Source organism: Anolis sagrei, chromosome 5 (assembly GCF_037176765.1).
Source record: "Anolis sagrei isolate rAnoSag1 chromosome 5, rAnoSag1.mat, whole genome shotgun sequence".
In the NCBI taxonomy this organism is placed as follows: Eukaryota; Metazoa; Chordata; class Lepidosauria; order Squamata; family Dactyloidae; genus Anolis; species Anolis sagrei.
Window position 1 is genome coordinate 29,307,872 of NC_090025.1, and position 25,007 is coordinate 29,332,878.

Below are 25,007 nucleotides of genomic sequence, written 5' to 3' on the forward strand. Positions count from 1 at the left end.
ATTCCCATATTCATAGAATCACAGAATCATAGAGTTGTGGGCCATCCAGCCCAACCCTTTGCCAAGAAACAGGGAAATTGCATTCAAAGCACCCCCGCCCCCCGCCCCCCACCACCACCACCAACAGATGGCCACCATGAACAGATGATCATCCAGACTTTGTTTAAAAGCCTCTATAGAAGGAGCTTCCATTACATTCCGGGGCAGAAAGTTCCATTGCTGAACAACTCTCCTTACAGTCTGGAAGTTCTTCCTACTGTTCAGGTGGAATCTCCTTTCCTGAAATTTGAAGCCATTGTTCTGTGTCCTAGTCTCCAGGTCAGCAGAAAACAAGCTCGCTTCCTCTTCCCTAAGACTTCTCACATATTTATACATTGCTATCATGTCTCTTCGCAGCCTTCTCTTCTGCAGGCTAAACATGCCCAGCTCTTTCTGGTTAGATGTAACATCTTGCATTTATCCTTGATGATTTTGACCCAGATCTCTAATCTGTTAAGGTCATTTTGAATTCTAATTTCATCCCTTGCTTCCCCTCCTAATTTAGTGGAATCTGCAAATTGTATAAATAGGCCCCCTATTTTATCATCCAAATCATTTAAGAGAATATTGAATAGCCCTGGGTACAGGATGTGGAAGAGCCACGGGGGAGCGCTCTTTGGGTTCAACTGAACAACCAGTTATGAACGTCATAATTTTATTGGGTTGTTTGCATGAATATCATGGAGACTCCTGTAGCAGAGTTGCAAACTGCAGTGTCATAGGACACTTCAAGTACAAATCTGCCCAATTTGTGTAACTGGAGTGGAGGAAACTATTTCCCATTTGGGTTGTTGTAGGTTTTTTCGGGTTATATGGCCATGTTCTAGAGGCATTCTCTCCTGATGTTTCACCTGCATTTATGGCAAGCATCCTCAGAGGTAGTGAGGTCTGTTGGAACTAAGAAAAGAGGTTTATATATCTGTGGAATGACCAGGGTGGGACAAAGGACTCTTGTCTGCTGGAGCTAGGTGTGAATGTTTCAACTGACCACCCTGATTAGCATTTGATGGCCTGGCTGTTGTTTGGTGTGGCTCGTTAGTGCCTGGAGCAATCTTTTGTTGAGAGGTGATGTACCTCAGAAGATTCCAATACTACTTCCAATACTTTAATTTTTGTTCTGCACTAGATTTGATCCCTAGTAGATCCCTGGCAGATCTAAGGGCCTTCTGCACTAGAAGGCCCTTAGATCTGCCACAGAGGTCTTCCTCTCGCTTCTGCCACTGCCACAAGCACAGTCAGTGGGGATGAGAGAGAGAGTCTTCAGGGAGATGGTGAAAGGGTCTGACAATAATAATAATAATAATAATAATAATAATAATAATAATAAATTATTATTTGAAACATAACAAGATTAGTACACAGCAAACAAGGTCACTATGCTGGCTGTTGTATTGGATCACACGTTGGACACATTATTATTATTATTATTATTATTATTATTATTATTATTATTATTGTCCCGGGCTACTTCCAATGCCTTAATTTCTGTTCTGCACTACATTTGTCATTTTTGTCCAAACAAAAGCTGTAAGAAAACCTTACAATGTATATTCTTCTTTTTTTAATCAAAAGGTAAATTCATTCTTGAAGCATTTCACAAAGAACACACAAAGAACTGTAAAGATCTCTATTCTCCAGTATGTTTCAGGGGCCTTCCATTTTCAAAGAAAAAAAAATATTTGAAACAGAAACAAGATATATGAGGAGAAATGGTTGGCAGTTTTCAGAACCTTCACGATAAAACCTTAAACATCTCTTCTCTCTCTCTTTTTCTTTTCTTCCAGAACTAAATATATACTTCATCTTAAGCATGTGTTTATATGGTTGCCAGAAGGATAAAGCAGCACTGGAAGATGTCAGTTGTGAATCCATATAGACCTGTAAAGGTAGTTAATGTTTTAAAAGAAAAAGTGTGCCTGGAGTATGTCAGTTAAAGTAGATAAACCTTTCAGCTTGCATGTTTCTTAGCTATGTTTTTCTTGATACCATACCTCACTGGTTTCCTGTCTCGAAGCAAGTCTTCCAGGCTTCTTCCACAGTGTTCAGCAACAACCACTAGTCTCTCTGATGAAAAAAAAAGAGAGAGACAGATTTAGTATCTCAGTACTCATAAGCATGAAACACTTTCTCTCACACACTGCTTTAAATTAAAACCACATCATACAACACCTTAGATCCGTGAGACAAGGAAGATGTCTACTTACTTGACTTGGACATAAAATCAGATCATTATCTATACACATAATAAAAGTGAAAATATGTATGTGGATGTGTGGCTAGAGTGTCCACTTACACAGACAAGCTCCTGCCTCCACAAACAGCTATATCTCCCGGCACTCAGGAGACACCAATGCCATTACGGTTATAGTGAGCACCATGAACATGTCCAAGAGCCATGGCATTGTCCTCCACCAACACCATACTGCTCACCACCCAAGTGAAGCCTTTCATATGGGGACAATTTCATCCCAGATCTTATGTGTTTCCTCCACCACAGACATCCCAGTGTTTCTTTCTCTCTCCATTGGTGTGGAATTTGCATGACTCGCCCATTCCCTCTCCCTTAACCCTTTCATATTCATTTCTATGGAACACAGCAAACAGAGGAATTGATCAGCAACTGAACATACTAGAGAGGTTTGGGGAGAATTCACCATGATTTATAGTTTTAGGTACTGGGATGTATAGTTCACCTGCAATCTAAGAGCACTCTGAACTAAACCAACAATGGACCTGGAACTGACTTGGCACACAGAACCCCCATGACCAACCAAAAATACTGGAGGTCTTTGGGGAAAATCCACCTTGATTTGGGGGGAGTTGTAGTTCATCTACATCCAGAGAGCACTGTGAACCCAAACAATAACAAATCTGGACCAAACTTGACAGACATACCTGATATGTTGAAATTTGATTACTGGAGGGGTTTGGAGGGAACTGACCTTTCTTTCTGGGGGTTGTAGTTCACCCACAACCAGAGAAACCGTGACCTCCACCGATGATGGACCGGGACCAAGCTTGGCACACAACCAGTAGGTTGACTAACTCAACCTACTGGAGGGGTTTGAGGGGACTGACTCACCATGCAGGGAGTTGTAGTTTACCCTAGAGCCAGAGAGCACACTGAACCCCATCGATAATGCATCTAGAGCAAACTTGCCCAACATAGCAAACTTTAAGTACCGTACTGATGGAATTTTTCAGGGTTAACCTGGCATGATGTGAGTTGTAGTTCGCTCGCATCCTTATGCTTTTTGTACAATTAAAAAATTGAGTTCTTCAAATAACTCGAGCAACACTGGGTACCCAAGCTAGTAGGTATATAAAATTGATATATGAATTAAGCATTTACTGATACTATATCAGCATTTACAAGGGTTGCTAAACAGGCCATGAAGTACAACTGAAGCATTTTCTGCAGAGTGCACCATAAACACTACACCTTGTTCCTAACACATCTGTGCTGCTAATTTTTTCATGACCTTAGAACTGAGCTTAGTGAACGACATTTGGGGCGAGGACCCATAGTTTAAGAAGCAATGGCACAGAGAAGGTGATTATTTTTTCCTTTCCTATTTTAGAATTTGTAGTACTGGATTTTAAAAACACAAAGACAATCTCAAACACACATTCACAAACTCTTATTTTTCAACACATTTCTTTGTCAGTCTTGCTTTTAAGTTGTGAATTTTAATCTGCATTGCATCATTGGATTTTAACTTATATTTTAATGATCTTGTATCCTGCCTCGAGCCACAGAGAGGTGTGTGTAATCAATTCATTATTATTATTATTATTATTATTATTAACTGTGTTTACTTTTATTGATAGTTTAATTATATTTTTATGATGTAAATGCTTGGTTGTATCTATTTTAACACATGAGTCTCAGATCAGGGAAAGGGTGAAATATAACTACATTAGGACATCCGTAATCAAGAGTCCGTTGGTTCCAGAACCTCATGCTGATACAAAAATGCAGATGATCAAGTTCAGTATTATTACATGGCAGTTCATTGAAGATTTTTGAAAGATTTTTATTATATATTTTTTTATTTGCAATGTAATGAATCTGTGAGCACAAAGAGGAATTCTTCTCATTTCCCAGCTATGAAATGCTTTACTATCTTCGGATGTGATGTACTTCATACTCAAAACAGCAGAATGCTATACCCTGAGAATTATTACCATTTTTGCTTTGCTAGTTCAACCCCCCTCCAAAGAAACAAGCTCAATGTTTTCTTTTATCTGCTATATCATAACACATTGTGCAGTTACAAGAATATTGCCATTTTTCATATAACCCTCACTCCTTGAAAATAGATTTACAGTGTGAAGCTTATTTGTTGCATTCCACTTTGCCAGACATTATGCTTAGCTATACAGCTAAAGCTGGTTTAACAAAACTCTCTGAGTGTGTGCACACACTCACTCATTCACTCACTTTAAAGTAACAAAACTGATCCCAGGTGTAATAGCCATTTTCTTTCTCTTTTGCAGCTGATGCCAAAATACAAAAGAAGAACAATCATCTTGAATCAGTTTCGAATAGCATATAGAAAACAGGCCAAACCTGACTTCTGATCTGATTTTCTACATAAAAACATAACATTCCTAAGAGACAGGCCACATGTGATATCCAACATCAGAACCAAAGGAAGGGGGAGAGAACGATGTAAACAGAACAAGGAAAGGAAAGTAAGGGGAAAACGGAACACTTCCAAATTAGGAATACACATATCTATACGCAAACCGCTTTGAGTCCCCCCAGGGGTGAGAAAGGCAGTATATAAATACTGTAAATAAATAAAATAAATAAAATCTAAGATTATGGTAGCTAATTATAATAGGTAAGTTGCATACAGAGGAAAGATTGCTATTTTTGCACACAGATCTCTCTGCACACATACCCCTGAATATGAATGGGTAGCTATGGCATTCTATATTCTCTGCCCCAATTTTTGGATTACACTCACTATGGTAACTTTAAGGAACTACCTTTATAAGGTAAAGGTAAAGGTTTCCTCTTGACATTAAGTCTAGTCATGTCTGGCTAAAGAGCCAGCGTTGTCCATAGATGCCTCCAAGGTCATGTGGCCAGCATGACGCGCCGTTATCTTCCTGCCAAAGCAGTACCTATTGATCTACTCACATTTGCATGTTTTCAAACTGCTAGGTTGGCAGAAGCTGAACCTAACAGCGGAAGCTCACCCCACTCCCTGGATTCAAACCAGCAACCTTTTGGTCAGCAAGTTCGGCAGCTCAGTAGTTTAACCCACTGCGTCACCAGGGGCTCCTTTATACAGATATGTAAAGACAGAAAGTTTCACTATTTTGACAGATTTAAGACTCTCTCTCAAATCAGTAGAGGGGAGCCTTGAGCTCAAGTTGTTTTGAACTAGAATTCTGATACTCCATGTCCACTATCTGTGCTCACTGGGGTTTCTGGGAGCTGAAGTCCACAATTTCTTGAGAACCAAAATCTCTAAATCTCTTCTTAAGACTGGTTGGCAAAACTGTCATCTGCTTGGAAAACCTACATAAGCATCTTTACTGCAACAACTGTAAATTGGTGACCTTCATAACTGTGAACAGAAAACACATTAACCTCTCTTATGGACAATATAAAAGATAAAGGTAAACGTTTACCTGACGTTAAGTCTAGTTGTGTCCGACTCTGGGGGGTGGTGTTCATCTCCATTTCTAAGCCTAAGAGCCGGCATTGTCCGTAGACACCTCCAAGGTCATGTGGCCAGCATGACTGCATGGAGCGCTGTTACCTTCCCACTGGAGCGGTATCTATTGATCTACTCAGATTTGCATGTTTTCAAACAGCTAGGTTGGCAGAAGCTGGGCCTAACAGTGGGAGCTCACTCTGCTCCCTGGATTCGAACTGCCAACCTTTTGGTCAGCAAGTTCAGTAGGTCAGCGGTTTAACCCGCTGCACCACCTTACGGACAATATAGGTGATTTATATTCTCATCTACCTTCTACCAGTTTGGCATAAATATTTGAACTAGTAAATGTAAAACTGTGCAAATGGCCAAGAGTGACACCTGATCATACATTGTGGTTCAGGATAACACTGTATTATTTCTGAAGGTATGTCCCATAAGATTTGTCTTCCTTGCTGTTTTTCCTTTCTTTTTTCCCTATAAAGTCAGATTGAAGGCATATCTGTCCTTGCTTCCCTTTCACTATATGTGTGTGTGTGTATGAACTAAGGGTGTATAGAGAAAAGGAAAAAGGAGATCTACATTCATTGTCCCAATTTCAAAGAAAGTTAATGGACATTTAAACAAGATACAGCCCCCTGAGGCAGCCGTGGTACTTTTCTCTCTGCAGACTAATCCTCAGTTTATCATCCATGCATCAAATCAAAATCCATACTTATGGCTCCCAAACCTGCTTTGACTCATACATGAGAATATATGATATATCATTCAGTAATTTGCAGGATTCAATGGGGTACAAGATCTATATCAAAAGATGTAAACTGCAGTTTATATTACATCTTTACCACAATATATAGTTCAATGATAAGTTCCAAAATATAAGAACTGAGGGAGAATTGTTGAGACCGCCTTCTGTGGAGCACATTTCTTTTAAACTCCAAACATCAAAAGGGAGATTTAAGGATTTAAAGGGGGAAAAAAGACAGATTGATGAATTACATGAATCCATGCAACAAATGGAACAAAAAAAAGCCTATAGGTTTAAAAGAAAACCAAACCGCTCCCCCGCCCCCCCCCCCCCCCCAACTAGAAGAAAGAAAGAAGCAGAAGAAGATGGGCAGTGGGGGTGGGAAAGAAGAAATAAAGAGTGTGAAAAAGAAAAGGAAACATCCCAAAATTATGAGTGTGATCTGAACTACGGGAGACCCAAAGCTTTGCAATCTAGCAACACCCTACATCTGTGTCTGTTATGTGTAACAATAGAGAGACAAGACTGAAGAATGCTACAACGGAGTCAGTCTGGAGAAAAGCAAACTGATGTTAGCCTTTGAAGTCTATAATGTCCCGAAACATATGTATAGAATAATAGCTGTAACATGCTTAAATGTACACCCAATGGTTGGGGGAAGGGGGAGAGCAGCGGGGAGAAAGAGTCAAGTCTCACCGTGTTTTCCTCGAGAAATGTCCACATACTGGCACAGTCTGGGGTGCGTAATTGTCTTCAGAATCTGAAAGCGCCCCAGGATCTTTATGGAGTTCGGTGTCAAAGGCAAGCCATTGCTCCCACAAACATCATTGGGAAGAGCTGAAGCAAAGAAGGTGAAAGCTCCGAGTTCTGCATCTTTTAATGGAAACATCTCCGCATTTGGTGAGATCAGATCTCGGGTATAGTGCCCTTAAAGGAGAAACAAAAATACTGAAAAAGCTGTAGATCAGTCAGCGGGGTACCTATAAAACAAGTTGTTTACCTATACATTTACCTATAAGGCTAGTCAAGGAAAAACAAGATATTAACACTGTTTATGATAGAGCAACAGACACACTGAATTACGAGTAACAATCTAAACCTTTTTTTTGACCAGGGACCACTTGACCAGGAACCACTCTCCAACATTAGTACCAAAAGAGTTACGAAACCTTTTTTTGACCAGGGACCACTTGACCAGGAACCACTCTCCAACATTAGTACCAAAAGAGTTACGAAACTTTTGGTCAAGTTTAGATTTAGTTTGGTTACTTGGAGTGCTGATTCAGAAAACTGCATTGGATAGACTACATCAGATCTAGTTTCTGATAACAGAACATATGTCATCCAGTAGTCACCATCTGCTCACCCACAGAAAAACATATTTAATAAGCCTTTATGTGCACACATTGCTAAAGTACGGCTCTAAATGACTTCTTTTTCATTTTATAATTTTTAAGTGTCCAAGTGAGCAATAGGTGAGATAAAGATCAACAAACAACAGGTTGACCACATGTCCTATTTTACACTGGTCAGTCACCTTTTGAAAGGTTAGTGAGTTTAAAAGTAAAGGACAATGGGGAGAAAGAGCAGAAGTAATTCGAGTAAAAACATCATAAAAATACATCAACGGACACCAAACAACCAGTAACCAGGAAATGGTGGGCATTCGTCTATCTATAAAAGCAACATCTCCTAGAAATCTACATTGAAGGGATTTCTAGAGCACATCCAGATGTTAGGATTTCTGGGAGTTGAAGGTCAAAATATCTGGGGACCCACAGGCTGAGAACCACTTAGACCATTGATCCACCCAGCTGCATGCTAGGAACACTATCTGGCTGTGGCTCTCCAAGGTTTCATGTAGAAGTCATTTACAGTATGCCATTATGGCAAAAAAAAAGACATAGTAAGCATAGCAACTGAAGCAACAAGGTGCTTTGTAGCTCTTGAAAATCAATGTCTGCTAACTTCTTTTTGGCAATTGATTTAGTCACATCTAGATCCATAGTTAAGAGATAGGAAATGTCTTCCAAGGAAATTTTACACACCACTTCTTTCATCAAATGGAAGAAATCTGACAATGTCTTGCACACTAGGGAATTGAAATTCGGCGTAAGACAACAGTAGGGCCAGAAGTTGATATAATAAGTCCATGACAGACATCTTAGTATAAAATGTAAAAGAACCAACCAGGTAGAAGTCAACAGTGGAATGACATGTTTTGAAACCAAACTGTTTTTCACCCAGAATTGCATGGGGCAAGAGTTATGTGCTCCCTGTATGCTGCTCTAGTGAGAAACGTGGTTGCTGCCCGTTGGACCATTTGAAGCTTCCGAACCATCTTCAAAGACAATCCCATGCAGAGCATGTTGCAGTAATCTATTCTCGATGTATCAAGAGCATGGGCCACCATGGCCAAGTCTGACTTCTCAAGGAACGGGTGCAACTGGCACACATGTTTAAATTGTGTGAAAGCCCCCCTGGCCACTGCTGAAACCTGGGGTTCCAGGCTCAGCAATGAGTCCAAAATCACTCCCAAGCTGTGAACCTGGGCCTTCAGGGGGAGTGTAACCCCAACCAGCACTGGCTGTAACACAATAGCCTTGTGACTGACTAGAAGTACCTCTGTCTTGTCTGGATTCAATTTGAATATGTTTGCTCTCATACAGACCATCACAGCTGCCAAACACTGATACAGAATCTGAATAGCCTTCTTAGTAGCAGGTGGAAAGGTAATAATATAATAATATTTATTTATTTATTTGATCAGTCATATGACCATTTCAAAATAGAATACGAGTAAAAAATAAGGCAACAAGGTGAAGACAGCAGCCAGCCTTCTATCAAACTGCATTAATTCCACAGTGAAGATGCACCCTTTGTGTATAAAGTGTCTATGAACCAGGATGTGGCACAGCTAGTTAGTAGCCAGCTGAATTAAATCACTAGTACTGACCAAGAGGTCATGAATTCAAAGCCAACCCGGGTCAGAGTAAGCTCCCAACCATGAATAGTCTAGCTTGCTGTCGACCTATGCAGCCCGAAAGACAGTTGCATCTGTCAAGCAGGAAATTTAGGTACCGCTTTACATAGGGAGGCTAATTTAACTAATTTACAATACCATAAAAACCGTCCAGCAGTGTGTGTAAGAATGAGGAAGTACTTCATCTAAGGACCTGGTGTCACAAGTGGACAGTGAAGTGGCAGCTCCTTTTGTGGCTGGAATCAAGCATACCCTCATGATGCTGGAAACGCTGGAATGTTAAATTGCCTCTATGTCTGTCTATATATCTTGTATGTCTAAATTGCATTGAATGTTTGCCATTTATGTGTGCATTATAAACTGCCCTGTGTTCCCTGTAGGGCGAGAAGGGCAGAATATACATACTGTAATTAAATAAATAAATAAGTAAATAAGAAACACACATAAAATTAGTGCTTAGGCTTGGGTCCCTTCTCCAAGATGCGCAAATATTCCAAAATTCAAAATCCAAAACATTAATATTGGGAGTATTTTAATATTCTACATCAGGCACGGGTAAACAGAATAACGGCCTGCCTCAGGGGAGCGTGCTTGCCCTATCCATGTTCAGCATTTACACAAATGACCAGCCACTGCCAGAAGGGACAGAGAGTTTCATCTATGCTGATGATCGTGCCATTACCGCAGGGAACTTTGAGATGGTTGAACAGAAGCTCTCCAAAGCTCTAGGTGCTCTTACTGCCTATTACAGGGGAAACCAGCTGATCCCTAATCCATCTAAAACACAGACATGTGCTTTTCAACTTAAGAACAGACAAGCATCCCAAGCTCTGAGGATTACCTGGGAAGGAATCCCACTGGAGCATTGCAGCACACCCAAATACCTGGGAGTTACCCTGGACCGTGCTCTGACCTACAAGAAACACTGCCTGAATATCAAGCAAAAAGTGGGTGCTAGAAATAATATCAGATGAAAGGTGACTGGCAGGACCTGGGGATCACAACCAGATACAGTGAAGACATCTTCCCTTGTGCTTTTCTACTCTGCTGCTGAGTATGCATGCCCAGTGTGGAACACATCTCACCACGCTAAAACAGTGGATGTGGCTCTTAATGAGACATGCTGTATTATCACAGGGTGTCTGCACCGGACACCACTGGAGAAATTACACTGTTTAGCCAGTATTGCACCACCTGACATCCTCCAGGAAGTAGCAATCAATAGTGAAAGGACCAAGGCAGAGACATCTCCAGCTCATCCCTTGTTTGGGTATCAGCCAGCATGTCAACGACTTAAATCAAGAAATAGTTTTCTAAGACCTACAGAGACACTCACTGGAACACCTCAGCAAGCTAGAGTTCAAAAGTGGCAGGCTCAAACCCAGAACCTCAATCAATGGCTGATACCAAATGAGAGACTCCCTCCTGGACACACAGAAAACTGGGCGACTTGGAAGGCGCTGAACAGACTGCACTCTGGCACCACGAGATACACAGTCAACCTTAAGAAATGGGGCTACAAAGTGGAGTCCACGACAAGCAAGTGTGGAGAAGAGCAAACCACAAACCACCTACTGCAGTGGTTCTCAACCTATGGGTCCCCTGATGTTTTGTCCTTCAACCCTCAGAAATCCTAACTGCTGGTAAATTGGCTGGGATTTCTGGGAGTTGTAGGCCAAAACATCTGGAGACCCACAGGTTGAGAAGCACTGACCTACTGCAATGCAACCTGAGCCCTGCCACATGCACAATGGAGGACCTTCTTGCAGCAACACCAGAGGCACTCCAAGTGGCCAGCTACTGGTCAAAGGACATTTAATAGAATACCAAACCTGCAAGCTTTGTTTGTATGTTTGTATGCCATTCAGCAGTGGAACTCTCTGCCCTGGAGCGTAGTGAAGGCTCCTTCTTTGGAAGCTTTCAAACAGAGGCTGGACGGCCATCTGTCAGGGGTGATTTGAATGCAATATTCTTGCTTCTTGGCAGGGGGTTGGACTGGATGGCCCATGAGATCTCTTCCAACTCTTCAGTTCTATGATTCTAATGCAGTGGTTCTCAACCTTCCTAATGTAGTGACCCCTTAATACAATCCCTCATGTTGTGGTGACCCCCAATCATAATATTGTTTTCATTGCTACTTCATAACAGTCATTTTACTACTGTTATAAATCATAATGTAAATATCTGATATGCAGGATGCATTTTCATTCACTGGACCAAACTGGGCACAAATACCCAATACACCCAAATGTGAATGTTAGTGGGGTTGGGGGAGGACTTTTGATTTTTGTAATTTGGGAGTTGTAGTTGCAGGGATTTATAGTTCACTTATAATCAAAGAGCATTCTGAACTCCACCAGCGATGGATTTGAACCAAACTTGGCTCCCATGACCAATGGAAAACACTGGAAGGGTTTGATGGGCATTGACCTTGAGTTTGGGAGTTGTAGTTCACCTATATCCAGAGAGCACTGTGGACTCATGCAATGGTGGATCTGGACCAAACTTGGCACAAATACTCAATATGCCCAAATGTGAACACTGGTGGAGTCTGGGGAAAATAGATCTTGACATTTGGGAGTTGTAGTTGCTGGGATTTATAGTTCATTACAATCAAAGAACATTCTGAACTCCACCAACGATAGAATTGGCTCCAACTTCCCATATGGAATCTCCATGACTATCAGAAAATACTGTGTTTTCTTATGGTCTTTGGTGACCCCTCTGACACCCCCTCGTGACCCCCTCAGGCGTCCCGACCCCCAGGTTGAGAAACACTGTTCTAATGCAATACAAGTGTTTTGGTTCACTCCTGACACAATAAATAAAAATAAATGGGTAACTTTTGACCCTCCAGGTGTTTGGGACTTCAACTCCCACAATTCCTAACAGCAAATTGTGGGAGTTGAAGTCCAAAACACTTGGAGGGCCAAAGTTTGCCCATGGCTGCATTAAAACAATCATAGAATCAAAGAGTTGGAAGAGACCTCATGGGCCATCCAGTCCAACCCCCTGCCAAGAAGCAGGAATATTGCATTCAAATCACCCCTGACAGATGGCCATCCAGCCTCTGTTTAAAAGCAATATTGAGCCTCCCCTCTTTAAATCTCCCCCTTGCACACAAAGCAGAAAAGCACACCCCCTTCCTAAAAGCAAAGAGCTTCCAAATGACAACCCACAGCTCTTGATGCCAGCAGCACCCCAATAAACACAGACCTCTCTCTCTCTCATAAGTACCTGCAGATCAGGCAGGCTTGCCTTGGCTCAGTCTTTCCGCTTGTGACCCCGCCCACTCTGCTTCCAGGCTTCACCCTATTGGCTAGAGCCGGCCTCGGTGCAATACGCATGCGCGGCGCAGGGTTGTCTGTCTGGAGGAGGAACGCGCGCATGCGTATTGGGTGCCGGTTCGTGTTTCCGTGGATTCTGAGGCCAGGCGACGTGAGGCGGGTAAGTTTTGGGTTTCTTTTAAAGGCCTCGCCGTTTGTGGAAGCGAACGGTCCCAATCTGGAAGGAGGTTATTTTGTTGTGTCTGTTTTTTTCCCGAAGGGATGTGGAATCAGCTTCTCTTTCGCCTGAGAGGAGGGTGATTCAAGGCAAGGCCTGTAAAAGTAAAGCAGGCCTGGGCCAACTTGGGCCCTCCAGGTGTTTTGGACTTCAACTCGCACAATTGCCTACGGCTGTTAGGAATTGTGGGAGTTGAAGTCCAAAACACCTGGAGGGCCCAAGTTGGCCCAGGCCTGCTTTAAAAGAATATAGAGAGAGACCTGGAATATTGTGTCCAATTCTGGGCACCACAATTGAAGAGAGATATTGACAAGCTGGAATGTCTCCAGAGGAGGGCGACTAAAATGATCATGGGTCTGGAGAACAAACCCTATGAGGAGCGGCTTAAGGAGCTGGGCATGTTTAGCCTGAAGAAGAGAAGGCAAAGAGGAGATATGATAGCCATGTATAAATATGTGAGAGGAAGTCACTGGAAGGAGGGGGCAAGCTTGTTTTCTGCTTCCTTGGAGACTAGGATGCAGAACAATGGCTTCAAACTACAAGAGAGGAGATTCCATGTGAACATGAGGAAGAACTTCCTGACTGTGAGAGCCGTTCAGCAGTGGAACTCTCTGCCCCGGAGTGTGGTGGAGGCACCTTTCGAGGTTTTTAAACAGAGGCTAGATGGCCATCTGTCAGGGATGATTTGAATGCAATATTCCTGCTTCTTGTCAGGGGGTTGGATTGGATGGCCATGAGATTTCTTCCAACTCCATGATTCTATGATTCTAGGAGTCTCGAATATGAAAAGCCTTTGTTTTTAAATATCACAGCTCTTTCACAAATTTCATTTAGCCAGATATTATAAACATGAAACAGGTAAAGCAGCATATGGTAAAAAAAAGCAAAACTTTATGTTTTATGTATGTGTTTGAATCACTGTTGTTTTGTACTGTATTTATAATAATAATAAGACTTTATTTATATTCTGCCCTATCTCAGGACTCAGGGTGGATTCCAAGAAATAAAAATGCCTTAATAGAGCAATAAATTCAGACATAACACAAATTATAACATTACAACTAAAATTAAATAACATAACCTTACAGAGAGAGGTCAACCCTCCTGTTCAAGGAGCTCCACTGGCTGCCGTTTATTTTCCGAGCCCAATTTAGGGTGCAGGTGCTTACCTACAAAGCCCCAAACAGTTTGGGACCATCCTACCTGTGTGACCGCATCTCCGTTTATGAACCCACGCGCTCAGTTCGTTCATCTAGAGAGGCCCTGCTCGCGATTCCGCCTGCATTGCAGGCGCGGCTGGTGGGAATGCGAGACAGGGCCTTTTCTGTGGTGGCCCCTTGACTCTGGAATGCCCTCCCCAAAGATCTTAGACAGGCCCCTACATTGGCAGTCTTTAGAAAGAACTTGAAGACCTGGCTGTTCCGATGTGCCTTTCCAGAATAGGAAAACTCCAATAACAAGTCCCAGAAGCACTTTATTAGAATTAAGATTGCTGGCACACTGCACGCTGCACTTTCCCTATAATTCTTATATATCACCTGTCACATCAGCACTTTTAATTCTGTACCCATTACTCTGGCCCGGCCCAGTTTTATTGTGTCTTGGTGTATTGTTTATTGCTTGTTGTTTAATATTACTTTAATTGTTTTTAATTTGCTTTAGGTTTTGTATTGTTATGTTGTGTTTTGAGGCCTTGGCCTTTGTAAGCCGCATCGAGTCCTTCGGGAGATGCTAGCGGGGTACAAAAAAAGATAATAATAATAATAATAATAATAATAATAATAATATGGATGGATGGTATCCTTGAAGTGACTGGATTGACCTTGAAGGAGCTGGGGGTGGTGACGACTGACAGGGAGCTCTGGCTTGGACTGGTCCATGAAGTCACGAAGAGTTGGAAATGACTGAACGAATGAACAACAACAAAACCTATCAAGTAAATTAGGAGCTCCCAGTGGCGCAGTGGGTTAAACCGCTGAGCTGCTGAGCTTGTTGACCGAAAGATCACAGGTTCGAATCCGGAGAGCAGCGTGAGCTTCCGCTGTTAATCCCAGCTTCTGCCAACCTAGCAGTTTGAAAACATGCAAATGTGAGTAGATCAATAGATACCGCCCCAGTGGGAAGGTAATGGTACACCATGCAGTCATGCCGGCCACATGACCTTGGAGGTATCTACAGACAACGCTAGCTCTTTGGCTTAGAAATTGAGATGAGCACCAGAGTCGGACACGAATGGACTTCATGTCAGGGGAAAACCTTTACCCTTTACTACCTATCAAATAAATTATATCTAACATTACACATGAAACATAAAATAACTGTAATTATATTACTAAGAGAACTGTTCAACATCTCAATGTAAAATTAAACTAAAAATGTATCTAGACAGTCCTATAAAATTGTAGACAAGGAGGAAGTGGATATTATGTAAGAGCCTAAGATATCTTCATATGTATTATTTAAATAGAAGACTGTGACCCCTTAAAGAAAATATATTACCTGAGTAATGATTATGGAACACTAATAGCTGGAAATTAGTGTACTGTATGCAACAAATACAAATGTATGTCTATTTGGATAAAAATAATTAAGAAAAAAAGAAATTAAAAAAAGAAACAAACATAAGCATCAATTTACAGGAGCAAGCAATGGTCCGTGTAAATATGTAAGTTGATTATGTGACCAGTGATGTTAACTAGACTAACAGTAATTCCCAATCTGTGGTCCGCAAGAACAAAAATACGATATGTGGCCTCACCATTGCCTCAAAACCATACATCAATGAGAGCGACTGGTCTCGCAAACCCTCTTATACAACAGGAATGTCAGGAGGGAAGAGGCCGATCACCCACATCAGCTCTAAATTATTAAATATGGTTTTCTGTGGGTTAGCAGAAAACCAGAAAATTGGATGGCATATGTTCTCTATCAGAAAATCAGAGCTGATGTGGTCTATCTAATGCAATTTTCTGAATCAGCACCTCAAATAGCCAAACCAAATCTAAAATTGACCAAAACCCGTTCATAACCTTTTTGGTACTAATGTTGGAGAGTTGCCCCTGGTCAAAGTGGTCCCTGGTCAAAAAGAGTTTGGGAACCACTGGTCTGCAAAGACGAGTGCAACAACAGTTTTCATTCAGAGGCTATAGTTAGTGATATATCATCATCTAATCCTCCTTCTCTCCATATTCTAATGAGCAAAGGTAAGCTTTCAGTTGTTTTTTGAAGGAGAGAAGGGAGGGCGCCATCTTTATTTCTTTAGGGAAGGAGTCCCAGAGATGCTGGGTGATCATGGGGAAGGTCCTTTCTCTCGTTCCCATCAGCCGTGCTTGGGAAAGGGGTGGGACCTCCTCTGCTGACCATGTTTAATATGTTGGAAGTCACTTTGGATCTCTTCATGGGAGAAAAGTGGGATATAAAATCATCATCATCATCATTATTATTATTATTGATGGAGCAAATCTGAAGTTTAACATCCCAGCAAATAACTTTTATTTCACAGCAGTTATAATCTTATCTGGTGCATTTTAAATTGGTATTTGGGTCTCTCGTGTATATTATGTTACGTGTTTGTGGGCAAATAGAGTACAGGGAGTCCCCAAGGAACAAACAAGGTAGGTTCTGTAGGTTTGTTCTTAAATTGAATTTGTATGTAACTTGTAACAGGTACATTTTAAAGTGTAACTCTAGGTGTGTGTCTGTGCACGTTTTGGATAGCATAGGGAAGGGTTAACACCCCGGTGGTGTTTGTGGTGGTGTTCAGAAGATTTCACTTCACTTCTGACCCTGTGATAATTGAACTTTGGAAATTTTGTTTTGTTGTGTAAACAAAGATTATTGATAAAGCTTCAATGGAGACACCCATGATAACTCTTTCAAGAGTGAAATTCCCTTTCGAGAGGTAGATTTTTCTCCCTGTTTTCTCATCTCTGTTCTTAATTATGAGTCAAATGTTTGTAACTCGGGGATTGCCTGCATATATATTCACAGACTGTAGTTCACTGGCAAAGTATTTGTATTTATGCATATGGTTTCAAGCTCAGTCCCTGAAGTCTTCAGCTAAAGAAATAGGACCATTGATGATAGATAAGACTTTTACTTGGGACCATACTGTCAGAGTAGGTGAAAATGGACAAATAATGAACATGGCTTTACATAATTTCATATGTTGCTGCTAGCTGAGGGTAAGATATCATGCAAGGTACATGAATTAAATATCCATGCTTTTACCTACGCATGCGCAAAAAAAGAAATCCAAAAAAAAAAAAAAAAAGAACAACTAGAAAGTGTGTGAGCCTCTCTAAGTGAAGTCCAGGTCCAAATATGGTCCAAATATAGGGTTCACTATTATCCATGTTGCCAGATATCCATGGGAGGAGAGTCTTGGAATGTATCCCTTGTATGAATGTCTAATTCATGAATGTTTGTATCAAAATCAATGTTAGGGTTTAAAATATCACTCTCCTCAATTGTTTTTTCTGTAACTGATTCATAAAAATGTGTGTGTGTGACTTTATTTCATATAGTGCATTGTCCAGGCACGTAGTTGTTTATGCCCTTGGTAGCTATAGATTTCAAGCTTAAGCACAGCTTGGCCCTGTTCTAGTTACAGAAAGAAGCAATAAGCAAGATGTTTTTCCATATTCCCATGCTGTAAACAAGTTATGAGGACCTTTGGAACTGTGAAAATATTGAATAGCATACTGTATGGGGGAAGTTATACATGATATGGCTCTTAAAATAAAGTAGAAAGACTGCAGAAAGAAAGAAACTACTGGAAGTGGATGACTTGGCAACGTATTCCAGGAGATGCCATTGTCTATGAATTGCAAGAGTAGTTTGTTACTCATGATCTTCAGAAATGTATAGGTTGTTAGTCATAATTTTGTCTAATTATGTCTGTCTTGATTCTGCTCAGTATGTGCTCTATGTATTCCCCTCCCCCCATCTATTTCTTCTTTTTCATTATTCTGGAACACACTCTAACTCTTATTTCCTTTTATCTCTTAAGTCATAATAGCGGCTTATTCTGATGTGCCATTGCTGAAGTTTTTTTGCAGATTTTAAAATTCTTATTAGAAACTGATATTGTAGTGTGTTTTTAAATAGTAAATGGTTATATCTCAACAGTGCTTGGAGACATTGCTATGCTTAATACTGCCTCTCCTGATCAGGTTCTTACAAAGGACATATTTGACGTGGTTCTGTCTTCCTCTGAGGATCTCTGCTCTGGCTGTGCCTGTTAAATGTGAGTTTGTCTTAACATGTGCTGCTGTGAAGCAGTTCTTTGGATCAAAGAAGAGCATAATGTAGGCATTGCAGGAGGCAGAATGACATGTTAAAATCTAAAAAGAGGAGTCCTGTCCCTGTGTTTACTTCATAATGTCCATTTGGGCACTTATAGAGAAGAACTAATTATCAGGAAAGGACATTAAACTTTCTAATGTGTACTTGTTATTTCTTTTATTGCTAGACCATCCCCAAATAGGGGCTTTTCCTTACCGTTACCTGACATTTTCATGCTAAAGGGAACATTTGCAAGAAGTGGCAAATAGGATTCTCATAAGCTGCCCTGTTGTAGTTCTGAAGTCATTAACAGTACTTTGTTGCTTTGTCCTTTTATACTGCTAATACTATGTGGGCACTGGGTTTTGAAAATTAATATATCAAATAAAAATTGTTAAAACATGAATAATCAAAACTGTTTTGCGAAATTGGCAAATACAATGCTTAAAATGCATACCAATCGACCAAATCATATAGAACTGTTGGGCTTCACAGTTCGGTTTTTTGGCAGTTTACTTAAAAATGAATCAACTATGTATTTAGTGCAACTTCCTGAGTCTTATGATAACAAGTGTTTTGTATGCCAAGCCATTCCTTGTCAGTGTTAGTTCAAGATATTTGGAAAAACTCAAGTGTACAGCAGAGAGAAAATGAATGTGTGTATATACAGACGCCAGAAAGTATGTTTTGTGCCATAGTAATGATTGGTTCATTTGCTTTTATTGTTAATTGCAATGAAGTCTACTTTGAATTGTTGTAACAGAATAAATGAGAGAGGTCTATGTCATTCTATCACCAGCAGCCTACTCAGGTCTTGCAGGGCTGTAACTTCCTCGATTGAGAGGGTCTTCTTTTTTCATATTTCTTATTCTACCGACTACTATCTTATCAAATGTTTGTATCCAGCAGTACTTTCTGAAAGAGTCATATGTTCTCGTGATATGCCAAGAGTACAGCACTCTTGGTTTAGTCATCTTGTCTTCTAGTAGAGTTCAGTTTGACTTGCTCTAGAACACATTTGTCTTTTTAGTAGCCTAATGTATTCATATAATTCTTCTCTCGTACCATGAGTTGATCATCTTGTCAACTTTCATCACTGTCTAGCTTTCACAACCATAAATAGAAATTTGAAACACAGTGACATAAACAATCTTAAATTTAGTATTCGGTGATATATCTTTACACTTTAGGATCCTGCTTAATACCTTAATAGTTGACCTTCCAAGTCCCAGTCTTCTTCTGATTTATTGACTGCAGACTCCATTCTGATTAATGACTGAGCCAAAGTATGCATTTTTTTACCTCCTTCAGTATTGTTATTGTCTTCTTTAAAGCTGTGTAAATCATTTATGGTCATTATTTTTGTTTTCATCTGTTAGTGATCTAGCATCTGTCAGCTTCTGAAGCAGCAGGGAAAAGATAGCCATTCACATGAATTCCTCTCTTCCCACCTGTTCCTGCACTCTTCTATTTTTGGGCCAATACTGAATTTTCCTTGGAATTCTACAACCCTAATGACTTAGCCACCTACTATCAGAAATTTTAAGTGTTGTTTTCCAGAAGTTCTCCCAAGTTCTACACTTTCTTTAGATTTCTATTTTGATAAATATTTTAGTGGTACTTAGCAACTGCTTGGATAGAAGCTTTAAAATTTTAAATAGCACATGAAAACAATTTAAACTGCAAATTGGCTATGCTTGGCAAGCAAGTCTATTCTCCCTCTGGGTGTTGAATGCAGATGATCTAAAAGCAACAACTGCCTAAAAGAGAGTCAGTTTCTGCCTATAACCCTCTAATGAAATTGGGCTGAATGAAGATTTTCATTGTCACTTATGTTCACAGGGAACCCTTGTGCTGTGGTTAGTAATATGTTACAATATTGGTCCAGGTGAAAGACCAGGAATCTTTCCTTTCTAGAGCCATGTGGGAATTATTTTGAAAATATATAAGTGCAGTCACTGAGTGGAAACTAGAACATCTTATGTGTATCCAGCAATCCTGTACATGGGACCTTCAAACTAATCCTTGTGAAATGGGAGGGTTTCCATTAATTGCATGAAAAAGTTCTTATCCTTCAAGGATGAAGATCTGGATATCGAGCAAGGAGATTATTCTGTGAATATTTTTGGCAAAATGGCATTGTAGTTCCCTCTTAGCAATTCAAGTTTGACTGTTGTGATACAGACTGAATTTGAAAATCAGATATGTAATTTAGCAAATGAAACTCTTTTTGTAAATAGGTTGACTAATGAAGCTAAAGAGCCAGAGTAACCTACTGTGTGTTCATTTATCCTCTAATACAGGAAAACATTAATGTAATGTTTGATTTAAATATTGGTTTCATTCAGTAATTATTTGGGCTCCAAATGTGGGCATTGTGCCACCTTGTAACCTTGTTAAGAGTTATGAGGGAAAGTAGTTTTTGAGCCCAATACTTCTGCTTTAGGATGGTAGGAGAAATTCTGTTTGTGGGTTTTTTTAGGCCAAGACTGCACTTTGATCATTTGTGTTCAGCACCTGGAAGGAGAAAAGTCCCACTTGCCAAGCAGAGGCAATGTAAAATTTAAATTATTTTCATGTGTGACTTAAGTTTTAAGGAAGCAACTGGTGGGATAGAATGTTAACTCTTATTTAAAAGGTTATATAAATAAAATTCAGGACAGCTCTCATAATTTGCCCATTTGTGACTGCATAATTAACTAAATGATTATGTGATGGTAGCTCTGCAATCGTTTATAAAATTGAATTATTAAGGGGTTTTAATGGCAAGTTTTTCCTACTTTAAAATATTATGCTTCCATACAAATTGATGTTCATGGTTTTTGATTAAGGTTGCCATAGAGCTTTTAAAGAAGTAGAACATATTGTAAAGTTATCTAGAATACAGAACAATATAAAACATAGTCTGATCTCTTGTGCTTTTCAATTAGGAGCATAATAAGCTGCCTTGTAGTATTGATATGTCCAGCATAGTATAGATAGCTTTTATTAGTAATGGCTCTCTTGGGTTTCAGGCAAAAATATATATATTCCACGCACAACCTATAAAAACCATAGTGTTCTTCGGTTACTCTTGTCCCAAGTTCTAACCAGGACTGATCCAGTTTTGCTTCCACAGTCTGACAGAATTGGTTGGGTTTAGAGCAAGCATGTGCAAACTTTGGCCCTACGGGTGTTTTGGATTTTAACTTGTTGAAGTCAAAACACCCGGAGGAGCGAAGTTTGCCCGTGCCTGGTTTAGAGAGATGATGGTGGTTAGACTTACATGTTTTTACCACTTATTATAAGATAATTAAGGAGAAATATGTTCTCTGGTGGCAAGTAAACTATGGGCCACAACACTGATCAAGCAATGCAGGACAAGAGTGGGAGAGACAGAAGAGAATTGGGCTCCCCTAATAGGGTTCATTATACAATGTGGTTTACACCTAAACTTGCTGATGTATATTACAGGGCCTATTTTGGAATACCCTGCAATTTAGCTTATCCCAGTTTGAGATCTCTAAAGTTTGATCCTACATGCATTTGTGCTGCACATCATTTGAACACGGTGTTTTAGAGATGCCTTCAGTCCAAGTTAAGTGGTCATTGTAGATGTGATAAGAAAGAGCAGTAGTTCTATCTAGGAGATACTTTGAACGTTTTTGTAGCTGAAGAGTAGGAGAGTATATAGAGTAATATTTCTGCTTACATTAGATTAGATTAGTAACATCTAATGCCTGTCTTCTGAACTCTTCTAAATACATAAGACAGAAATACCACTCAGATAGTTTATTCAAGCAGTGTGGAACTATAAATAACTGACAAGAACTAGTTGCTGCCAAGCACTGTGACTGAGTGCCTTAGAAAGTGGTGTTCCCTCTCAATTTCAAAACTGTACCAATTTATTTATTCAGGTAATGTAGAAGGTAAATGAACTATTAAAGACTTCTTCTGGTTTTAGTCATTCTGTTTACCTATACGCATGATAAGACCAGTTTATTATAAAGCTAGTTGATTTTGAAAAATCTGATGTCCTTAACTATCACTTGTAAGCATGAGGCTGGGGAGAGCTGCTGTGGTTTTTTGTAGATTGTTTAGTTTCTTTGACCTATAGTTACTGCTCTAATTTTGGACATTAAATTTTTGTTGCCATCTTACATTCTTTCAGCATGTTAAAAAGATAATTGTTTAAAATTTATTTTCTGTTTGTGATTGTATACTTGTTGGCTGCATGCTTTTATGGATGTGCAATATATATTTTGGGAACTCTAAATATAGCTTCACTATAGGAAGCCTTATTTCTTAAGTGTTAGCAATTGTACATCTAAGTAGGATGCTTCAGTAATAAATTTAAACAGCATTTAGTAGTATATTATCAGCACAAGGTATGTTTATGAAACATGCAGAATTTAAAATATTTTGGCTTGGGTTTTTCATATTCTGAGTAATCTCAGTGAAATCACGGTGTAAAGTGAATAATAACTAAATTTATTTATTATTTATTTGGTACACTTGTATACCGCTAATATCTCAGCCTATACGGCGACTCATTGCGGTTTACAGCATATTTAAATCATTTTGATTTTATGCAAATTTTGAATCTATTCCTTTTTACTGAAAATTATTCTGAAAGAAACTGAAAGAAACAAGATAATGTGTTTTTTTGTAATTATGAATTGAGAGATCATTTTTGCTTAATGTGATTTGTCCAGTTTTATGAATGAAATTACAGAATTGAGAATATTATTCTCATAATAGTCATGTTTATATTAAGTATGTCATCTAAATGCTATCCTTAAATCAGGGGTCCTCAAACTTTTTAAACCGGGGGCCAGTTCACTGTCCCTCAGACCGATGGAGGGCCGGACTATATTTTTTTTTAAAAAAAAAATCAATTAAAAATTCCTATGCACATTGCACATATCTTATTTTGCTGTGTGGAAGGACTCTTAGAGGGGGTTCTTTCTAGACCTCTTTAGGCAGTAATTCCAGGAGCAGAGAATGGGAAATCTTCCTATTTCTAGTCTGAACAAAATCTAAAATTATAACTATAAATAAAGAACAACACTCAAACACAGGGGAACTCCAGACAAGAAACAATCAGGGCCAGCTAATCACCTCTCAACAAAGGATTCCCCCTAAAAACTGTCAGGCTATGAAATGGCAATCAAGATGGCCAATTGAAACATTCATACCTACCTCCAACAGACAAGAGTTCTTTCTCCCACCCTGGATCTTCCAAGATTTTCCTGGTTAAAGGTTTTCCTCTGACATAAAGTCCAGTCGTGTCTGACTCTGGAGTGTGGTGCTCATCTGGATTTCTAAGTCGAAGAGCCAGCATTGTCCGTAGACACCTCCAAGGTCATGTGGCCAGCATGACTGCATGGAGCACCAGGACAGCCTCCCTTGGACAGCGTGAGCCTGCCAAGGGAGGAGCAGGCCCGCGCGGCTTACTTGCAAGTAAAGCACCTCGTGAGGTGCTTTACGCGCAAGTAGACCACGCGGAGCAGCCTCCCTTGGCTGGCTCAAGCTGTCCATCAGGACAACGTGAGCCTGCCAAGGGAGGAGCAGGCCCGCGTGGCCTACTTGCGAGTAAAGCACCTCGCGAGGTGCTTTACGCACAAGTAGACCACGCGGGCCTGCTCCTCCCTTGGCAGGCTCACGTTGTCCATCAGACCCGATGGACAGCGTGAGACTGCCAAGGGAGGAGCAGGCCCACGCGGCTTACTTGCGAGTAAGGGAGGCTGCTCCGCGTGGTCTACTTGCATGTAAAGCACCTCGCGAGGTACTTTACGCACAAGTAGACCACGCAGAGCAGCCTCCCTTGGCTGGCTCAGGCTCCCTTGGCTGGCTCAGGCCCGATGGACAGCGCGAGCCTGCCAAGGGAGGAGCAGGCCCGCGCGGCTTACTTGCGAGTAAAGCACCTTGCGAGGTGCTTTACACGCAAGTAGACCACGCGGAGCAGCCTCCCTTGGCTGGCTCAGGCTGTCTATCAGGCCCGATGGACAGCGTGAGCCAGCCAAGGGAGGCTGCTCCGCGTGGTCTACTTGCGCGTAAAGCACCTCGTGAGGTGCTTTACGTGCGAGTAGACTATGAGGAGCAGCCTCCCTTGGCTGGCTCGCGCTGTCCATCGGGCCTGACGGATAGCGTGAGCCAGCCAATGGAGGGGCACTGTGTGTGGGGGGGGGCGCTCCTCCTCCATGGGCCGGATCAGGGCCCTTGGCGGGCCGGAAGTGGCCCGCGGGCCGTAGTTTGGGGACCCCTGCCTTAAATTATCAAAAATTGGTAATCTTGCTACTTTGTGACTTTATATAGAAACAATGCTGTAATTTATATTTAGGTAATGAAATGTCAGGTATTCTATGAAGTATAATTTGAAAGATGTGTATGTGTGTCTAAGTATGTGACAACAGTAAAGACTAGAATTTAATAAACAGGCAAGATGTAAGTGTCCTTTATATATTTGGGGAAGGATTCTCACCAGCTTCAGTTAAGATTGGTTTTGGTCAGGAAAGCTGGAATTTATAGTCCAAGGCATTTGGTACCACCAAATTGAGGGAAACTACTTAGACGTTGTTTTTCTAAGTATTTGATTCTTTGTATTGTCGAAGGCTTTCATGGCTGGAATCACTCAGTTCTTGTGGGTTTTTTCAGGCTATATGGCCATGTTCTAGAACATGGCCATATAGCCCTAAAAAACCCACAAGAACTGATTTGATTCTTTGTTTCTATTAACTTCAGTACTCAAGAATACAGAAAACATAGCTAGCAAGCTCTCAACATATGCTTA

At 40.6% G+C, this 25,007-nt stretch overlaps 2 protein-coding genes across 4 annotated transcripts in view; one reads left to right on the top strand and one right to left on the bottom strand.

The window, feature by feature from the left end:
- TBCK (TBC1 domain containing kinase) overlaps window positions 1–12,768 on the bottom strand; it is a 109,413-nt gene extending 96,645 nt beyond the window's left edge. Inside the window, exons 1-3 of the mRNA XM_060779127.2 lie at window positions 12,683–12,768; window positions 7,159–7,389; window positions 2,031–2,103 (exon numbers count right to left, since the gene is read on the bottom strand). Coding sequence (XP_060635110.2) covers window positions 2,031–2,103; window positions 7,159–7,351 — 266 coding nt within the window. The 5' untranslated portion in view covers window positions 7,352–7,389; window positions 12,683–12,768. The remainder of the gene's footprint in view (window positions 1–2,030; window positions 2,104–7,158; window positions 7,390–12,682) is intronic.
- A 25-nt stretch (window positions 12,769–12,793) lies between these two features.
- AIMP1 (aminoacyl tRNA synthetase complex interacting multifunctional protein 1) overlaps window positions 12,794–25,007 on the top strand; it is a 41,105-nt gene continuing 28,891 nt past the window's right edge. Inside the window, exons 1-2 of one of the 3 annotated variants that reach the window (XM_067468635.1) lie at window positions 12,798–12,892; window positions 18,080–18,197. In XM_067468635.1, coding sequence (XP_067324736.1) covers window positions 18,196–18,197 — 2 coding nt within the window. In that variant the 5' untranslated portion in view covers window positions 12,798–12,892; window positions 18,080–18,195. Of the gene's footprint in view, window positions 12,893–18,079; window positions 18,198–25,007 lie in introns of all 3 variants that reach the window. The other 2 variants (XM_060779125.2, XM_060779126.2) reach the window with 2 other exon arrangements.